The sequence below is a fragment of the Myotis yumanensis genome, unplaced genomic scaffold (genome assembly GCF_028538775.1).
Source record: "Myotis yumanensis isolate MYYU_CA2020_CCGP unplaced genomic scaffold, mMyoYum1.0.hap1 SCAF_8, whole genome shotgun sequence".
Lineage (NCBI taxonomy): Eukaryota > Metazoa > Chordata > Mammalia > Chiroptera > Vespertilionidae > Myotis > Myotis yumanensis.
Genome location: NW_027223759.1, coordinates 6,637,713 through 6,657,121, shown reverse-complemented (window position 1 = coordinate 6,657,121; position 19,409 = coordinate 6,637,713). Strand labels below are relative to the sequence as shown.

Genomic DNA, 19,409 nt, shown 5'->3' with positions numbered 1-19,409 from the left:
TCACGAATTAGTTATGTTTTCATATTAAATTTAAGAGACAACATTAGAGCAAAATTTAAAGAAATAGCGCCACCTAGGGACAAGTTCATGTCAGTCTGCAACTTCTGTTCTCTCCCTAGGTGTCTTGGACTGTCATCACGTTTTCATGGGGCGGGGAGGGGCGTGCAGGGCTGGAGGGTGTTTTAAATCCTTATTCCCAAGTGGTTCCCAGGGTTTCGGTGCTTGAAACTGGCTGCACCTCCGACAGAGGGCCCAGGCTGTGGAGCCGGAGAGCTTTGGGGAGCTGTGCATGCGTGGCTGGGGTGGCCACATATCCTCACTATCCTGATTGCTGCTGCTTGTCCTCTAAAAATCCCCTGTCAGGAAGCCTTCCGGTGGACTTCCCTCTCTCTTCCTCAGCCCTTTCTGACTCGGGTGACACTGTTGTGAGGCGGGGAAAGAGCTATCAGTTCTTTTTCTGCGGCTGCCTGCGAACTGTCACCGCCAGGCAGCTCCCACTCTGATGCGCTCCTCCCGTGGCCCAGGCTGTGCGTGGCTCCCTGCTTCCTTTCTGAGGAATAGATGTCAACTCCTCTGTTCAAGCCTGTGGTTCTGCGAGCGGTTCCAGCCCACAGTGGAAAGCAGGGTGCTCTGCAGGTCGCAAGTGGGGCTCCCGTCGCCCCGATTCCGGCTCGGCGGGCCTGGGTTTGGGCACATAATTCACATTTATCACAAGCAACCCGATGATCAGGCGCAGGTAGTCCTCGGTTCACTCTGAGAAACACTTCTTTAAGTAATGATTTGTGTTCCACTGTAGAATTTTTTAAACCAAGAGCCATTTTAAAGGAACAGTATATGGGATACATCACTAAAATGAACTTGCATTTCACAAACCACATATCTTAACCTCACGCTTAAGAAAAGTGTTTTCCCTGAGACTTAGAAAAATAAAATTACATAGTGTGTTTATTATTATTATTATTATTATTATTATTACAATACTTGAATGAAAGAAGGCATTCTGTTGAGGATACCTTTGGTTTAAAATAACTAATAATTTGGGGGGGGGATTACTATTTTAAGAAATTCTATGAATGACTATTTCTTAATTAAATGTGTGGGATTTGGGGATTTGGTGTAATGATGATCAGTATATAGATTCTGTGCATTTTTTATGTTTTGGCTTAACCTGTGTCAGGAAGTCCCATCACTTATATCTTGAACAATGAAGAGGTGTATGAATTCAGTACACCAGTTTCCAGGTGATGGGTAAAGGGGCAGTTTGCTGGACAGTTGCATGCCTCGATGCTGTGAATTCAGCCTTTCTCTTTTGCAACAGTCGGTAGAGTTTTCCTCTGGAGTTGGGAGGGAGGGATGGTGGAGGATTCTAGGTTCGTCCTGAGAGTTGCAGTGATTTATAGCAGTTTGGGCTACGCCATGTCACTCAGGGCCAAGCGAGGTAACATACCATTTGTCTTTTTTCTTTTTTTTTTCTCACGGACTATAGACAAAAGTTGAAAAAAAAAAAGTCCTTGGAGAAAACTTCCTTCAACTAGTAGGTTACAGGAGATGAGAACATTTTGGAGGATTTATTCCATTTGAAACAGAGTCGTTTAAAAACTGTCAGTATAACTAGATATTTTGCATTTCTTCTCTAAAATATTCACTTCTCCCGCCTTCTTTACGATGTGATGTTATGCAGCAACTTGAGGTATAACATGCACTTTATCATTTGCTTTCAAAATTATCTTTTGCCTCTTCTCATTTTTTATTATACTTAAAAAAATTTTAAATGGACATTGTCAGGACATCGCCAGCAGTGTCCGTAGGGATGTCTCGGACCCATGTCCCTGGTCCATTCTTTCCCTCTCCCTTCTTTTTCAGAGTAAAGATGGCAAAAGCCCGCTGCACATGACAGCCGTCCACGGCAGGTTCACACGCTCGCAGACCCTCATTCAGAACGGTAAGAGGCCTCTTCCGCACCCTCCTATTTGAACAGTGTTCTGGTCCCGTGAGATGGGCCGTCAGTCTTCTGAACGTGAAAGGTGATGCTCTTTTAGAGTTCATTGCGCTCGGATTTGCAGTTTCCTTTGACGTGCTCTGCTAAAAGCTCTTCCTCAGACGTCACATCCCCAGCCAGCTCAGGAGGGACGACATAAAGCCACTAAGTTTCACAGTCCATTCCCAGTCAGTCAAAGAACATGTGAGTTCTGAAACTAGACATCATATACATACCTACACAGGCTCAAGATCCTGCACTTTTACTCAAAAACTGATACAAATAAGTACTATACATTTCCTAGCAGGAAGTCGGAGCTATTTTCAAGTTTCAGAATTCACCATCGTCCCCTAAGGTGAACCGCATTGGGCTGCTTGGGCAAAGGTAGCTAGCAATGAGTTGACCCGGGAAAAAAGCAGGTGAGTATGTGATGTGAAGAATCCTAACAATCACATGCTCGATAGAGACCTTGGGAAGTCACAAGATCAAGCAATCCCCCAGGCTTACAGCAGCGGCCTATGTGAACCAATGGGCTGGCTCTGCAGCCAGAGTACCTGGGAGGGTCGCTTCACATTGTGGGTGGAGGCCGGCACCGAGAGTGGCTTGACCTTCACAGCCCAAGTCTGTTATCTTAGCAAATCTTAGAGACAACTGAAAAAAACACACCAAAACCACGAACCCTCCCCTCCCCAGCCCCCCACCTCCCTGGGGTTAGCCTAGATCTTAGTTCACGTTCCGGGTGAATCCCGCAGCTCCTCGGCTATCTTTAGCTGACGCACATTTCTCCTTCTCGCAGTTCTGGCATCAATTTTCTTGGACCTGTTTTTCTCTCACCTGTCAGGACTTTGATGACATGCACTTGAATTATTCGTGGCACTGAGTTAGAGCGTAGGCACTCAGGTCGTAAAACCAAACCGTCGTTTGACATTTGGACGGAAGACCAGCCAGGGAAATGATGCTTAGAAAGCAGAATACCTGCAGCAAAGCAAAGCGCATGTCTAGCATTTCAGGGCGGCGGTCGGGGAAAGGCCGTCCTAACCAGTCCCCACTGAGCCCGGGGAGGGAAAATGAAGATTAACGGCACACACTCGCTCTTTGTAATTGACATATGTGGCCTTGGGCACTCGCTTCAGTGAGAGGACCGCCTTGGTGGTTTTATTCTGCTGGGCGTGGACAGGGGAGGTGGCAGGGACCCTTCTGTCTCTCTTTTGATCAGTTTCCTTGCCCCACTGCATTTCTCAGAAGCAGTGTCCCCTGCCTTAAAAAATAAACAAAACTAGGGAGAAATTTGGTATAGATTATTTTTAAAAAATTAATTCAAATGAACTGGGCCTTAGCTCTGTGGCATAAAAGCTTTGTTCCCTGTTAGAGCCACTTCAAGCATCAGTGACCACACCAGAGAGCGTAGTTTCTCACCTTGTAAGCTCTGCCCTCCTCATGAGCGTCCTGTGGGCCAGACGTACGGGCCTTCTCCTTTGAGTCCTGGCCAGACCCACCTGCCCTCTGCTATGCTAGTTGCTTACAACAGTCCCCCCAGCGGGCGGGGCACAGGGGCGCTGCGTTGACTTCTCCAAAAGCCGTCCCTGAGGACCTGAAGACTTCCACTCCCTCTCTGCACATCCTTGCTAGATGTCTGAGTTGGGATGAGACCTGATAGGGACCCCATCTCTTGTCCTCTGTGACCGAGGAGCTTTGTTTCAGAGCCTGTCTCATTCTTGGCTGGCCTGCCATCTTGCTTGTGCTCTGGATGGGGTCCAGGGGTCTCAAATGATGGGGACTTGGGGCTAGAATATGTAGTCCATCCTATATAATAAAAGGCTAATATGCAAGTCGACCAAACAGTGGAACTACCAGTCACTATGACGCACACTGACCACCAGGGGGCAGACACTCAATGCAGGAGCTGTCCCCCGGTGGTCAGTGTGCTCCCACAGGGGGAGCGCTGCTCAGCCAGAAGCCCTGAGCTGGGCTCACAGCTGGTGAGTGCAGCAGTGATGGCAGGAGCCTCTCCCGCCTCCGAAGCAGCACTAAGGATGTCTGACTGCCAGCTTAGGCCTGCTCCTCAGAGGGAGCAGGCCTAAGCTGGCAGTCAGACATCTCCCGAGGGCTCCTGGACTGCGAGAGGGCAGAGGCCAGGTTGAGGGAACTCAGCGAGTGCACGAATTTTGTGCACCGGGCCTCTAGTTATATATAATTCCAAAGCTACCTTTGGTCTAGTGTTCACACTGTGCTGGGCGCTTGGCTTAGATGTGCACACAGATCACCCCATGAGGAAGAGCTCCATTTCAAAGATGGGGAAATTGAGGCAGAGAGGGCGTGGCTTTTGCTGGGATATTTGGCAGGTATGTGAAGGCACAGAGATTGAAACTGAGGCAGTCTAACATCAGAGACTGAATTTAAAACATATATTTTTTTTCTTATTGATTTCAGAGAAGAAGGGAGAGGGAGAGAAAGAGATAGAAACATCAATGAGAGAGAGCCATTGATCGGCTGCCTCCTGCATGCCCCCCACTGGGCATGTGCCCTGACCGGGAATTGAACTGTGACCTCCTGCTTCATAGGTTGACGCTCAACTACTGAGCCACGCTGGCCGGGCCAGAGACTGAATTTTTAACCACTATACTTACATGTTTTCTGGATAAACAAGGACATTAAAGTTGTTTTTGACTTGAATTCTATTTAGTCCAGGAGTCTCTTACATTTGGAGTGAGTTGTCCCTGAGATAGGATGATCTCATTCTCCTCCCAGCTGAGAATTCTTTGCGTTCATCCCCCATGTGAGAACTGCGAGTGCTTCCATTTGACATTTTACAAAGTGTCCTCAGGGAGGAGAATAAGCAGCTCTGTTCTTCCCTCCGGTCGGTTGGCTTCCTTCTGGGAAAGTACGGAGGCTCTCACCCTCATACCCGCAGGGCCTGTGTGGACCTCGGAGGGGTCGCTGGGCCAGGGGGCCCGAGCGCCGGCCCACGTGGGGACAGTGCTGGCCCCTGGACCAGCGAGCAGGCTGCGAGGAGTATGCTGTGTGTGTTTGTTGTTCTGTTCAGTCACTCTGGGGTTGGACTTCCTATGGCATTTCTCTGCTCTCTAGTCAGGGTTAGTTCTTCTTCACAATCACTTTGTTTTTCCAGAATTATCCAGCTTCGGTAAGACAGCCATTGATTTTTTTAGTTGGTTAGCAAGACAGCCTCTGCTGTTCAGTCGCAGTTAGTTGTCTGAAGCTCTGTCGTCACAGGCAGAGGGAGAAGGACCTGAACGAAACCCACCAGGGAATCAGGAGGCGCTGAGTCCAGCCGCTGGCCCCAGGCAGCTGCTCAGACGCCTCTCAGTAGGTTGCAAAAGTTCAAAGCAGCTGTTTTCTTCAGGAAGCTGTACAAATACATAGAGTTTGAAAAGCAAGAGTCAAGTGCTGGGCTAGGATGAGTCATCGTGAGGTTTTTGACCTTTTGGCTCACAGTTCTTCTGAGGCAACTTGGTGAGCTGAGCGTCCTTGCATGTGCGATGGAACTAGCTTCAGGCGAGTGCGCGAGTGCGTTCTTCTAAACTCAGATACTTTTTTTCCTCACTAACGATCCAGGACAGATGACCAGTGTTTAACTTGCAACCTTTAAATGAATAGCAAAGGCATTTAATTTGCATTCCAAGAACATCTTAAAGGCCTTCAGGTAAAAATGGAAAGGTTTGGGTGAATGGAAAATGGAAATTCATTCAGCTCGAGGTCCTATTTTAATATAAAACATTTCTGAGTAACAACTACCCAAATTATGTTTTCTTGAAATGTGCTTTATTTTATTTTTTTGAATTGTATTTTAAATGACAATAAAAGCGTGTGTGGAAGTACCTATGTTTTTACAGTTTTAAATGGACTTATTAAACGATAGCACAACAACTGGAAGAAACTTTATCGACTCAGCCCCTCTTTCCCACCCTTTTCAATATTTTTCACTCTTCTTTCTTCTACCCAGTTTTTGGCATAGTTGAGGCTGGTAAACGCTCAGCTCTCACATTTGTTGAGAAAGGTTTGCCGGCTCTTGGCTGTGAAGGACCCGAGTGATTCGGTGTGTGTTCAGGGTGAAGGTTTCTCTGCAGCCTGGGGGTCTGCCCACCTCACCTCCCCGACCAGCTCCAGGAGTAGACCTTCCAGGCCGACCTCTGTAGGCGGTTCTTAGACAAGTACATGTACCAGGATTGCTCTGAGGTATCCATGGAGACCAGCTGGCTGCCTGTTCCCAAGATTACATCATGTCATAAAAATGATTGATCTAAGTTGGATGCTTCTAAATTTGGATCATAGTAAACAATCTGTTAAGTCCCTAGAAGATCCTGTCTAATTTTATTTTCTTATTTTAACTGATTATAAAATTAGGACATGCTCATTGTCAAAGTTAAATCACAAGATTGCCCATGATATTCACCAATATGTCTCCCCACCGCCATCCCAAGAATTTCTATTGACAGTTTGGTGACACTTCCAGATTTTTCTCTGTATTTAAGAATGTATATGTATGCACAGTATAAAGATATATAATCATTACTTTTATTTTTACAGAAATGATTATAGTTGATATGAATAACTGGTTTTTAAAAATAAGTACTGTACCACAGTAAGAAAGATTTGATGTGCAGATATTTTCACGTTGATTTCTTTATTGCCAGGATGTGGGTAAAGCCTTTCTAACTACAACTTAAAATCTAAGTACAATAAAAGATTGGTACATTACAAAAATATTTTTTAGGGTAACACACCAAAGACAAATGAAATTCCAGGGCGAAAATGTTTGCAACATGTATTACTGATAAATGGGTAATCTCTTAAATATTTTAAGAGCCCTGAAAATCAAGGGATAAAAGAACCCCCTTACACACACACACACACACACACACACACACACACACACTTAGAAAAATGGGCAAAAGGCAATGACAAATAGTTCATAGGAAAAGATAAACAAATGGTTCTTCAATATATGACTAGATGCTCAACTTTCCTGATAAGAGGAATTCAAGTGAAAACTACACTGAGCTGCCAGTTCTCACCCATCACATGACAGTACTCATAGCTTGACAAGGCTGTGGGGTAAAGGCACACATACCTTGCTGCCGAAATTGCAAAATTGCATAGGGCCTAACGAGGCAAATTTAGCAAATCTAACAAAACCACACTTTCATTTACTCTGTGACCTAGAAATCCCCTTTCTAGGAATTTACCTGGATGATATATTCAACAAATACGAAGCCATAGGTTATTCACTACAGCGTTCTTGATAATGGCAAGAATAATATTTACAACCTAAATGCTCATCCATACGAGACTGGGGCAGTGAACTGGTACATCCGGGGAATGGGAACCATAAAGCTGTACAGAGACGAAGAAGATCTGGAGGTGAATTCCCGGAGTCATTAAGTGAAAAGGAAAAGAGCCGGGTGTGAAAGAGTCTGGTGCTTATTTTCGCAGAGAAACACAGGAAACATAAACCCAAACCAGTGCAGGTGATTTCTACAGGATGTGGTTGAGGATGAAGTGGAAGGGATAGAAGTGAGAGTGGGGCTTTGTAAAAATCGAACTGTGACTTTTGAAGCATGCACTAAGTACCTTGCTGTGCATTCATCCATTTTTAGAACTTTCTCAGATGCGCCACCCAGTAGTGGAATAACTTGTCCTTATGTGTCTGCTGAGGAGATGGGGTGGGGGATGCGCATCAACTCGGGGGTGTTCTTGACACAATGTGTAGCCTGAATCTAGTAATAAGGAAATCATCAGGCAATTCCAGAATGCAGCACTCTACAGGACGCCTGGCTTGGCCTCCCCAAGTGTCAGTGACACGAGAGACTAAAAAATAAATAAAAGGCAAGAAGATTTTTGTAGATTAAAGGAAACTAAAGAGACGGGACAACCAAATGCTGTCAGAATGTTAGATCGGATCCTGGAATTTTTTAAAATAGCTCTTAAGCACATTTTTGGTATAATTGGAGAAATTGGAACATGCACTGTATATTACATAAAATTATATCAATGTTAAATTTCTTGGGTATCATGATGGAATTATGGATATGTAGGAGCGTGTCTTTGTTCTTAGCAGTGAAATGTCATATGTCTAACTGATTTTTAAGTGGTTCCTCAAATACATGAAAAAACAGACTAATCATATTTACATATACATATATAAAAAGCGGAAAAAGAAATGTAGTAAAGGAAAAAGTTGTGAAAAAAGACAAAATGCAAAGGAAATACTATATTATTCTGGACTACAGATGATGAATGTGATAGTTTTTAAAAATATATTTTCAGTTCAGTTCATGCTTTTACTTATTTTACTCATCGTATTTTAAATTAGACAATCAAACTACATAAAATATTTTCCTGAACTCTCTATTCGCCTTGGTTCTTTAGCTTTAGTATAAGGCCTACATAGATCTTTACTTCAGCAGGTACAGTAGAAAATGAGTATGTCTTCAGAATCACATCGAATAGGATTTGATGATATTGTCCCTTCAGCGCAGGGATCTGATTGTAAGATGTTAGGTCCTCATGACAATATGGAAAGCTTTTCCAGAAGCATTTCTAACAGACCTCCCTCCAGGCAGCTTTGCTAATCCCCCTCCTTCAGATGGAAAAGCGTTCCTCTGCTTCGAAGGAGAGATGCACAGAGTAGGGGAGAAACCAACATCTGATCACCACGAGTGACTAGCGGAGAAGGTAGCATCAGATCAGCCTGGGTCCTTACGCTGTCTCCTGTGTTAAAACATCTTTTCCAGGAGGAGAAATCGACTGCGTGGATAAGGATGGCAACACTCCACTCCACGTGGCTGCAAGATACGGCCACGAGCTTTTGATTAACACCCTAATCACCAGCGGAGCGGACACAGCCAAGTAGGTGACCGCCAGATGCGGGGGAATGGTTGCCGCGCGTGGAGATACTGCCAAAGGGGTTCTGCCGTGGGGCAGATAGGCCCGTTTATCGAGCTCCAGGTGGATCTGTACCATTATGCTAAGGACACATTACATTTGAATGAAATTAAGGGACTTTTAATAACAGATGTAAGGAAGGACCAAATTAATTTTTTCAGCCACATCAATAAGAGGCCCATTCCAGTGGTTTTAATTAAGGAGACTTGAGCTTCCTTCCTCACTTTGCATTGTAATATTCTTCTGTTCTTTCCCATGTTCCATGTCAGTTCAGCAGGGAAAATGAATCACACGTGGGCAAATTTAGAGTTTATTCAGGATGCTTGCTTTATCTTAATTATGTAATTATAGGGTCCAATTGAGTAAATGTGCTACATAGGGAGGGGGAGCTGACCTCATTTCACACTTCACTTCAAACAAGGATGTATAGGGCATCTGGACCAGCTGTCACAAGGCCAGGCGCTGTGGGGAATTTCAGAAGTTACCTGGTTGGTACCTTCAAGGAGGTCATCACTGTGTTGGAGGCCCAAGGCCTGCCCAAGACAAAGAACCATGCAAGTTAGCATATAATAAAGTTCCAAATGAAGCAGGACGTAGGTGGCAAGATGTTTGGTGTAGACAGTATGCCCTAGAGCAATGGTTCTCAACCCGTGGGTCGCGACCACTTTGGGGGTCGAACAACCCTTTCACAGGGGTCACCTAAGACCATCAGGAAACACATAGATAATTACCTATTGTTTTTGTGATTAATCATTATGCTTTAATTATGTTTAATTTGTAACAATGAAAATACATCCTACATATCAGATATTTACATTACGATTCATAACAGTAGCAAAATTACAGTTATGAAGTAGCAACGAAAATAATTTTATGGTTGGGGGTCACCACAACATGAGGAACTGTATTAAAGGGTCACAGCATTAGGAAGGTTGAGAACCACTGCCCTAGAGTGTGGACAGGAAGGGGAGAGCGCCCGTGTGGCCAACTGCTCAGAACAGCCTTCAGGCGATGAGGTTTAGGTAGGCAGAGGGTGGCAGACCCCAAGCAGAGAGGAACGTAAGAACAAAAGATGAAAAGGGTACAGTTCTGGGAAGAGTTTGGGCTTAAAGAGTGTGTATGGGGATGCCATGCTCTGCCCAGAGGCAGCGCTATGTCCCTGGCGGGGCCCAGGCTGTCACTGCCCAGGCTCCAGGCCAAGCTGCTTTGCTTGTAAGCTGTGTGGCCTTGAGCCCATTGCTCAATCTCTCTGTGCTTTGGTTGCTTCATTTGAAAAGTGGGAGTAATAATAGTACTTACCCATTGGTTTGTTTATAAGGATGAAAGGACTTAATTACTAGTAAAGCTCTCTGGAATAGGTTAAGAGCTGTATGGATTATATACATACACCTGCTAAGGTTATGAAACAAGATAATCCATGTTATTTGTGCCTATCACAAAACAAGCTATCATTAAATGTTAACTATTATTTGTTAGTAATATGTAGTAGAACCAGATTACAGAGGGCCTTAGATACTTGAATCAAGAGTATAGCCTTGATCACAGAGACCGTGGGTAACAATAACAATTTTCAGGGGCAGAACAATATGAGGGCAGTGTATTATTAGGAATCTTATTTTACTTGACAGTTTTGTACAACAGAATAAAAAGCCTTGCTTGAGCATGAGCCAAATGTAGATGGCCTGGGGAGGTGGGGTGGGTTTCAGAATAGTTACCTACTTGACGATATCCCGAATGCTGCTGCAGTTAAGACAGAGAAAGAAGTGAGCACAGTCGGTCAGGACGAAGAGAAATGAAAACCCTAGAGATAAGCGCCCCAAACCCAAAAAAGTTAGAGAAGAAAACCAAAGGGCTCTGACACCCCATAAAGGGACACGAGCCTTGAGTCCAGCCGCAGACCGTGCTCTGGAGCTCAGAGAGGTAAGGAAGAGCGAGGCCATGATCTTTATTTTCTGGATGAGAGAACTGCTTTGTCCTTGCTGAAGACCAAACAGCCAGCAAGTAGCAAGACTAAACTCAAACTCAAAGTTTCTGACCCCGTCCCCTCCCTTAACCACATTTGGGTATTTCTAACATCATTCGCTCACTATAATTCACTTAATATAGATTCATGTTGCTATGAAAAAAGCTCCTAGATTTATTGAATTTCAAGTCTCTTCTGCAGTTGCCTTGGCGGGGCCAGACCAAATGATTTTGCGGGCCCCGTTCCCCACTCCCGACTAAAGGAAGGTTCTAGAAAAGACTAGAAATAGGGAGGGATAGCCATGTCTCTCTGATGCCAAGGCTAATGCTTAAAAGAACTGATATTCCAGTGGGTCAGAAGTCCTTTGCTCATTCCGGAGAGCCGTCTGCAAATTGTTCTGGCCTCATTTATCCTGAAGTAACTGGGTAGGAGACGCCAGCTTACAGCTGAATTAGAAATAGCTAATACAAATGCGTTCCATTAATTTTATGTCTGGTCAAATAAATGGAGCCATTTAGCTGGAATTGGTCGCCTCTTTCCTGCCACGTACACATTGTTAAGTTTGGTCTTAGCTGACACCCTCAGTGATTGGCCTTCCTGGATGTAGGCCTGATGATGTAAGAGTGGTCCTTCTTATTTGACCTCTAAGACAGTTGAATCCTCATTTTCTGCTAACGGTTTTACAATCCTTCCTTTATGGGCAGTCTTGTTGAATAGCAATAAAGGAGGAATTTTATTTTGAAATGTATGAATCATTTCTGAAGTGATTCAGAGATTCTGAATTCTACTTTAATGTTCTTTCCAATGGCGGCCTAATATTTAGTTTTCCTATTTGAACCATAGCAGCATATTCAAGTTCAAATGCCAGTAGAACTTGAGTCCAAATTAATTTTTTCAAAACCTGCACTGAGGTAGTGACTTTTTATTAACTGTGGAATAAAAAAATATATACCAAACAGAATTTTTGCTAGACATTTTAAGAGTAGTTCTCCCTCCCTTATCTTCTCAGGTTTATAACTAACAGCAAAAAAAAAAAAAAAGAAAGAAAGAAAAAAAAGAGGTAATTTAGCTAGTGTAGAGTATAATGAATTATCTAAAGACAGTGATGGTAAGTGGTATGGTTGATTGGAAATATTGATCATGAAGATTATAGAATATAATCCTGTTAAACAATCCTGTTGCTGTCATGTTATCGCTTACACTTTTTATGTTTTCTTATAGAGTTTGATGCTATTTTCATTAATTCATTTGCTTGTATTATTTTATATAAATATATATCTTTATGTTTCTTTAGAAAATAAATCCTATATATTATAGAAGATACATAACACATTATATATTGTACACATATACATTGTGTTGTGTGTGTATATATATATATATTATGCATCTAGTATATAATATAAAATTTTAACATATTTATATTTTAATATTTTATATATGTATATAAAATGAAGAAGTCTCAAAGAAATCTTGAGCAATCCAATCCTTGATTTCATGTTTTTTCAGGAACTTAAAACCACCCTAGAAAATATTCTATTCATCTTCCTCTTGGAAATGTCCAGAGATGTTTAATCATATATTTTTGCCTCAACTGCCCAAAATAAATAAAACTGTTAGCTAAAACCTCATAGCTTACAGTTCCATGTAGTTAGAAGCTTTTAAAACATGCTATCCGGGAAAAGAAATTGCTGTGTTTCACTGGCGTCACGAGGGAGCAATAGAAACAGCAGCACAAACAGAAAGCTCTCCCCTCCTCCAGCACATTCTTCCTCTCCGTGAGCATCCAGGTTGTCGCTGATGCAATTGCTTTGCAGAGTTTTTTTGTAAACGATGAGAGAGGCAATTACAAGCAGTGCTCCTGCGCGTGACACTGCCCGGAAGACAGGCAAATTGCATGTCTTGATGGATGCCAGCTATTATAGACCCTGGGCTTCAAATCTCCATGTAGGGAAAAGAAAGGGACAGAGGGAAGACCGAGCAAAAACACTCATCAATAGAGAGAAGTGTTCATGGAAAGAGAGGGGGCTCCTTGCTAGCAGACTCCAATTTCGCAGACACTCTGAATACCATGAGAGATCTGTGAATACGGATATACGTTCACACATCCACACACATCAGAATAACTTTTGAGATAGCAAATGAAGTTCATGTATCCAACACTTAACCAAATTCAAATCTCGTTTTTTATGATGCATAGAATCTGAAAACAGGCCACTAGTGCCAGAGAAGAATCTTAGGTAATGTACCCACAGGTGTAAATAGATGACCTCGCTTGTGCTATGCAGAGGGCTTACAAAGTCTGAAATCTATTATTTGAATAAAATGAGATGTAATGAGCAACGATCACTAACAATATAAGTGCTTGTAAGTACACAGGAACTTCCGGATGATGCTGTTCATTGTGAACTACAGTTCAGCACACGGCTGGGGTCCTTGTTCAAGGAGAGGTGATGGGAAGAGGAGGATTTAACCTGGAGGCAGAAGGCGCTAACATCAAAAGCTGCCTGTCCCCCAAGGGCGCATCCTGTGGACTGTGCTGTGGTGGAAGAATCTGTCTGAGAGTGCTTTTGCACATTCTTTCTGGAACACTGTCAGGGAAAGGCTGCTAGGTTTTTGAAATAGACGCCAGATCAGGTTTGTTACTCCCAGTGGCGCTTCTGTGGCTGGATCCTGATGTGGGCTCGTGAGCAGGATAAAGGTCTATTAGGAAGATGGAGTTTTACCTGCAAAAGGCAAATAGTTTTTATTCTCACTGAAAATGGTATTTTCAATAATACAGCCATTATTAACTTTTAGTGAAGTGCTTGGTACATGGTAGGTCAATAATAACTATTTGTTTATTTTTCTTTTTATTGATTTCAGAGAGGAAGGGAAAGGGAGAGATAGATAGAAACATCAATGATGAGGGAGAATCATTCATCGGCTGCCTCCTGCACGCCCCTCACTGGGGATGGAGCCCGCAACCCTGGCATGTGCCCTTGACCAGAATTGACCCTGGGACCCTTCAGTCTGCAGGCTAATGCTCTATCCACTGAGCCAAACTGGCTAAAGCTAAATATTTGCTTATTAATTCAAGGAATAAAGCAGGTTGCTTTCAAAGTTGAGAGTTTGTCTTATCTCTAGCACAGCGGTTCTCAACCTGTGGGTCGCGACCCCTTTGGGGGTCGAACGACCCTTTCACAGGGGTTGCCTAAGACCATCGGAAAACACATATATAATTACATATTGTTTTTGTGATTAATCACTATGCTTGAATTATGTTCAATTTGTAACAATGAAAATACATCCTGCATATCAAATATTTACATGACGATTCATAACAGTAGCAAAATTACAGTTATGAAGTAGCAACGAAAATAATTTTATGGTTGGGGGTCACCACAATATGAGGAAAGGGTCGAGGCATTAGGAAGATTGAGAACCACTGCTCTAGCACTTAATATAGTATCTCATACTTAGAAAGTGTTGAACAGATGAATGAATGAATGAATTAATGAGATATAAAATTGCTAACCTGAAAGAAAAAAGAAAAGGAAGTTAATTTTAAATGTAAAGAGTCACATAATGTTTATGTGAAACAGTTTCTTCACATTATTAGGGGCTTTTACTTCTGATTTAGGTCCAGGACTTTATTACTTTAAGGCAGAAAATGAGTGCATCATACTTCTCAAATGGAAGAATTGCACAACTATTTCAGCCAGGAGTCCCTGAGCCAGGTGTGTGGGCTTGACTTTCTGCAGAGAACACCTAGAAAGGTCATCGTCCGTCTGCATGGACCCTGAGAGCTGTTCCCGTGAGCTGCTCTGTTTCTTTCCTCCTCAGGTGTGGGATCCATAGCATGTTCCCCTTACACTTAGCTGCCCTAAACGCTCACTCCGACTGCTGCCGGAAGCTGTTGTCGTCGGGTGAGTACCTCCATCGCCAGCGAGGAGGCTGGATGTGTCCTGTGTGAGCCACGTGGCTCCCTGTGTCTGCTCAGAGCTGCCTGTGCTTCATGTCATTCATTCATCACCTGGCCGTTGTCGCTGCCGGAATGTCAGCGTTGCTGTCCCTGAATGAGAGTTTTGTCTGTTTATTAAGTTAGAGCTCGGGGGATCCAGAGTCAGAGACAGGCAGCAGTGGCCACAGCTCACAGCACGTTTGTCATAAATGGAGAAAACTTCTTTCAAGCTTAAAATGGTAGCTTAGCATTTAATACTTTTCAGCAAAGGAAAGGGGCCAAATCTCCCCCCGCCCCGCCCCCATTTTGACAGTAGAAAATGTCATATGACCTTTCCACTCCGTGGACTCTGAAAAATCGCCATGGCTGAGCCCCTCCAATTAGGTCTCATTTTTATTTAGTTATTTATTTATTTTTAATGTGGGCCTGTTGGGAACCAAGAAATCTGTTCTGGTTTGGAGCCTTGCTAATCTTTCTTATCACTGCTTCTGCCAACCTCCATGTATTCAAAGGCGATGGAGATCTGCAAGGCAAAGACTGTTTATGAATTAATTCCACAGATATTCCAGAAGCATTTGACCCCTTTAAGTACTTTACCTCTGGTGGATCCTGCTCCCACTGCCTTTGGCATGTCTAAAAAGCATCCCTGCATGAGAGCACGTTTCCCAAACCTCAGACCGACTGGCAGCTGATGATACGTTAAGAAACTCTCTATGCCGGCATGTTGGGATCCCTCCTGTACCTTCCGTGTTTTCTCCGTGTGTCCTGTCCGCCCAGCTGTCGCCCTCCTTGCCTCCAATGGGTTTCCATCAATGTCTATCCTGGGGTTGAAATACGGGGCTGTGGCTCACCCAGAGCTGAATGTGAAAATAAATTCCTCTTGACTTCCCGGTTCTTCCTATAAAATTGCCACGCTTGAGCGGTTCCCATTCGTTTGTTTCCATGACAACCTCTTTCTGACTACAGTTGCTTTGCATTCTGGTTTTTCTACTAACTGATTTTTCTGTCTCTGCAATGTTTCTTGTGGTTTAACTAGGACAAAAGTATAGCATAGTGTCCTTGTTTAGTAATGAGCACGTGCTGTCTGCAGGCTTTGAAATAGACACCCCAGATAAATTCGGAAGAACGTGCCTTCATGCCGCTGCTGCAGGAGGGTGAGTAGTGAGCAATTTCGGTTGTGACTTCCTTTTCTTAATGACGAATGCCTCTCACTGGACGTCAGTGGTCTGTGACTCAAAGGTCGTTTCCTTAGTGAACTGGGTCAGAACCATTTCTACCAACACCAAGTATCGCTGGGTTGCATTTCCAGATTTACTTGCGTTACTGTCCTTCCAGAGAAAAATTTTAGCCCATCTCATCTAGAAATAGTTTTTCTTTGGTTTTATTCTGCCTTTCTCTTCATTTTCTTTCCTTTCCGTTTTTTTTTAAATTATAAATGTTCACCCTATAGAATATGCATCTCCTTGGTACTCCCTACACTGAGAGAAAATAATTTGATTGAGGGAATCCAAGATTGAGTTCATTTACAGACATTTTTGTCCTTATTTTTAAGTCTTCGTAGCGGTTAAATGTGAACAACGCTTAAGAAAACCCAAAGGATAAGAAAGAAGTTTAACCCTTGCCTTTTTTTATTGTAAAGATAATTTTTCGCCGAAACCGGTTTGGCTCAGTGGATAGAGCGTCAGCCTGCGGACTGAAGGGTCCCAGGTTCGATTCCGGTCAAGGGCATGTACCTTGGTTGTGGGCACACCCCCAGTAGGGGATGTGCAGGAGGCAGCTGGTCGATGTTTCTCTCTCATCGATGTTTCTAACTCTCTATCCCTCTCTCTTCCTCTCTGTAAAAAATCAATAAAATATATTTAAAAAAAAAAAAAAGATAATTTTTCATCAGATATACTCTTTTTGATATCAGTGGTTAGATTAAGGTTCTCATCAATATATTTTGATGTATGACCACACATCAGCCAAACCTGGCCTTTCTCAGATGGCTTTGTTTGGGTAAGGTGTTGGTTCTTTTTTTTTTCTTTTAATATATTTTATTGATTTTTTACAGAGAGGAAGGGAGAGGGATAGAGAGTTAGAAACATCGATGAGAGAAAAACATCGATCAGCTGCCTCCTGCACGCCCCCCAGTGGTGATGTGCCGGCAACCAAGGCACACGCCCCTGACCGGAATCGAACCTGGGACCCCCGAGTCCGCAGGCCGACGCTCTATCCACTGAGCCAAACCGGTTCGGCAAGATGTTGGTTCTTAATCAATTTCCTAATCCTTGAGAACCAACAACACCTCTCCTCTTGTCTGTATATTAGAAGTGGGTTGACTGAAGCTATAGGGCCCCTTATTTGCATGGTTTCCTTCTGAGATCTGAAATCTAGTTTTATATTCATAATTTTGTATTATTATTTTTATTTAAAAATATTTATTATGGATAGTATTGCATATGTCCCCTTTCTTCCCCGTTGACCCCTTCTAGCTCCCCCCTTCACCACACTATTGTCTGTGTGAAGACCCTCCTTCTCCCCACCTCATTCCCCAGATCACGTGGGCTCCGTGAGCCACACACCTGGGATCTGTCTGCCTCTGAGCCTCTGGCTTCATGCAGGAAGGACAGGTGCTTATATCAGCAGGCAGGCTACCCCAGCTCAGAGTGGTCTCGAAAGTTCTCATGTTTTATGGCTAAAACAGCCTGTTCTCTGAGAAAGGTGGCAATGACGGGTGGGTGTGGGGTGGGGAGAGCCCTGCTCAGGCTTATCATGAACGAGATCATTTTTCTTAGTTAAATGATAATAAAACAGTAAACCCCAGGCCACTTCTTAGTATTCTAAGTTTAGAACAATGATGGATGATTGTCTCCTCTGATGCCACATTAAAAAAAAATATATCAGGCCTGTACAGAAAGTGACAGCACACCATTCTGAACCCATGTCTGTAACTCCTGTTAGAATTAATATTTAACTACAAGCCCTTCGATAGGAAAATTCACTTCGCTGGGTCCTTCGCTCTCCACTAAACATGATTTATTGCTGCTGCGAATGACAAAGGAGCGTTGGAAGATCACTGCGCTCCACGATATCATTCTCGGCTGTGGTTCCGCACATTCACTTCCCGAGATCACAGAGGCAGGGAAACGCAGCCGTTTCATTTTCTATTAGGGAAGGTCTGGGTCAGAAATGGTGGTCATGGCGAGTTCATTCTGCCATGATGAAAGGTGATGCTCTCCAGTCTGGCTCATTATTTAAAGGTGACATGACCCTAGGTTTAGAGGGCTGTTTCCCACACTCCTGATGGTTTTGAAAGAGAATTTTAGGGTACATGACGAGACCACCACTGACAGGTTTAATCATATAATAACCATTAAATGCCATCGTCATGGAATTGAAAATGTTTCATCAAGCTCTTTCTCGTATTGATCGTTTAGCTTTGAAAAAATAATTGTAGGAACCGTAAGTCCTTAATATGGCCTTGCCGTATGTTCAGGTTGTTGCTAGAATCTAAAGCTGGAACTGTGGTTTCCCGCCACCGCACTCTGCAGAACACAGGTCTTCCTGCAGTGAGCCCCGCAGGTCGCCGCCACCCCTGAGTGATGTTCTCTGTCTTTCCAGTAACGTGGAATGTATAAAACTCTTGCAGAGCAGTGGAGCGGATTTCCACAAAAAGGACAAGTGTGGGAGGTATGTAAACAGGGAACTCTGCTTCCGGTGCCTAAATAACAGCAACAGGGAGCAGTCCATCTGGAAGCCATGTGATGCTGTCATGTGATGCTGTCATGTGATGATGGGATGGTAAACGGGGAGCTAGTTGGAAGTCCATCCTCGGAAGGAAGTCCTTCTTGTAGCGAAACGCCAACAAAGCAACAAAAACATAAGCAATCCAACATGTAAAATATTTATAATTTCCCTTTTTTGGACTAAAAAGGAGTAAATCAAGTGGTCAAAGAGCCCATCAATTGCCTACAAAATATAAAATAGTTGGACTTGAAAATTGATAAATGGTACTTGACAAAAACAGTTACTCCATTTCTAGCAATTTGTTTGGCTAGTATCCCCTGATACTAGCAACACCAGATGGACTGTAAAATAATTGAGGACTAAAAATAAGTGATATAAAACCTTATATTCCTGCTCTGCGGTGTGCTTTACAAGTGGCTGTGTTTTCTAAATGTTACTCGCTTGGCTTCTCATAGTAACTCCATGAGGTACAAGGAGATGCTCATTATCCTTTTTAATTAACGAGAAAACTGAGCCCAGAGAAACTAAACGAGTTGTGCACGTGCATGGGATTTCAGAGCTCAAGTGGACCTGAGGTCCTTGTAGCCAGAAGGACAATGCCCTGGAGAGGGGATGTGGTTGGGTCTGGCCTGCACACTTGTCCAGACCAGAACCCAGGGCTCCGGATTCCATGTGTATCGCTCTTCCTATTAGCCGTATAGTTCAGTGGAGAAGGTGAGACGACACCAACAGCTAACATCAGGGCAGCACAGGATGAGAGAGGCCCAGACAGGTGCTCGGCGATCTCAGACAGAAGAGAGAGAACTTCTGGTGGAGTTGGGGTTTTCATGGGTGGAATGCTGCTCCCTGCTGCATTCCAGGGAAGAAAGCAATGTGGCCAAGTGGAGGGGAGT

General features: G+C 43.6%; 1 protein-coding gene across 6 annotated transcripts in view; it reads left to right on the top strand.

Annotated features, from left to right (window-relative positions):
- The window catches only part of ANKRD44 (ankyrin repeat domain 44), a 223,762-nt gene that overhangs the window by 134,122 nt on the left and 70,231 nt on the right, over positions 1 to 19,409 (top strand). For 3 of the 6 annotated variants that reach the window (XM_070421756.1, XM_070421751.1, XM_070421755.1), the window contains exons 9-13: positions 1,864 to 1,942; positions 8,731 to 8,845; positions 14,670 to 14,752; positions 15,878 to 15,941; positions 18,391 to 18,459. In XM_070421756.1, coding sequence (XP_070277857.1) covers positions 1,864 to 1,942; positions 8,731 to 8,845; positions 14,670 to 14,752; positions 15,878 to 15,941; positions 18,391 to 18,459 — 410 coding nt within the window. Of the gene's footprint in view, positions 1 to 1,863; positions 1,943 to 8,730; positions 8,846 to 14,669; positions 14,753 to 15,823; positions 15,942 to 18,390; positions 18,460 to 19,409 lie in introns of all 6 variants that reach the window. The other 3 variants (XM_070421753.1, XM_070421750.1, XM_070421752.1) reach the window with 1 other exon arrangement.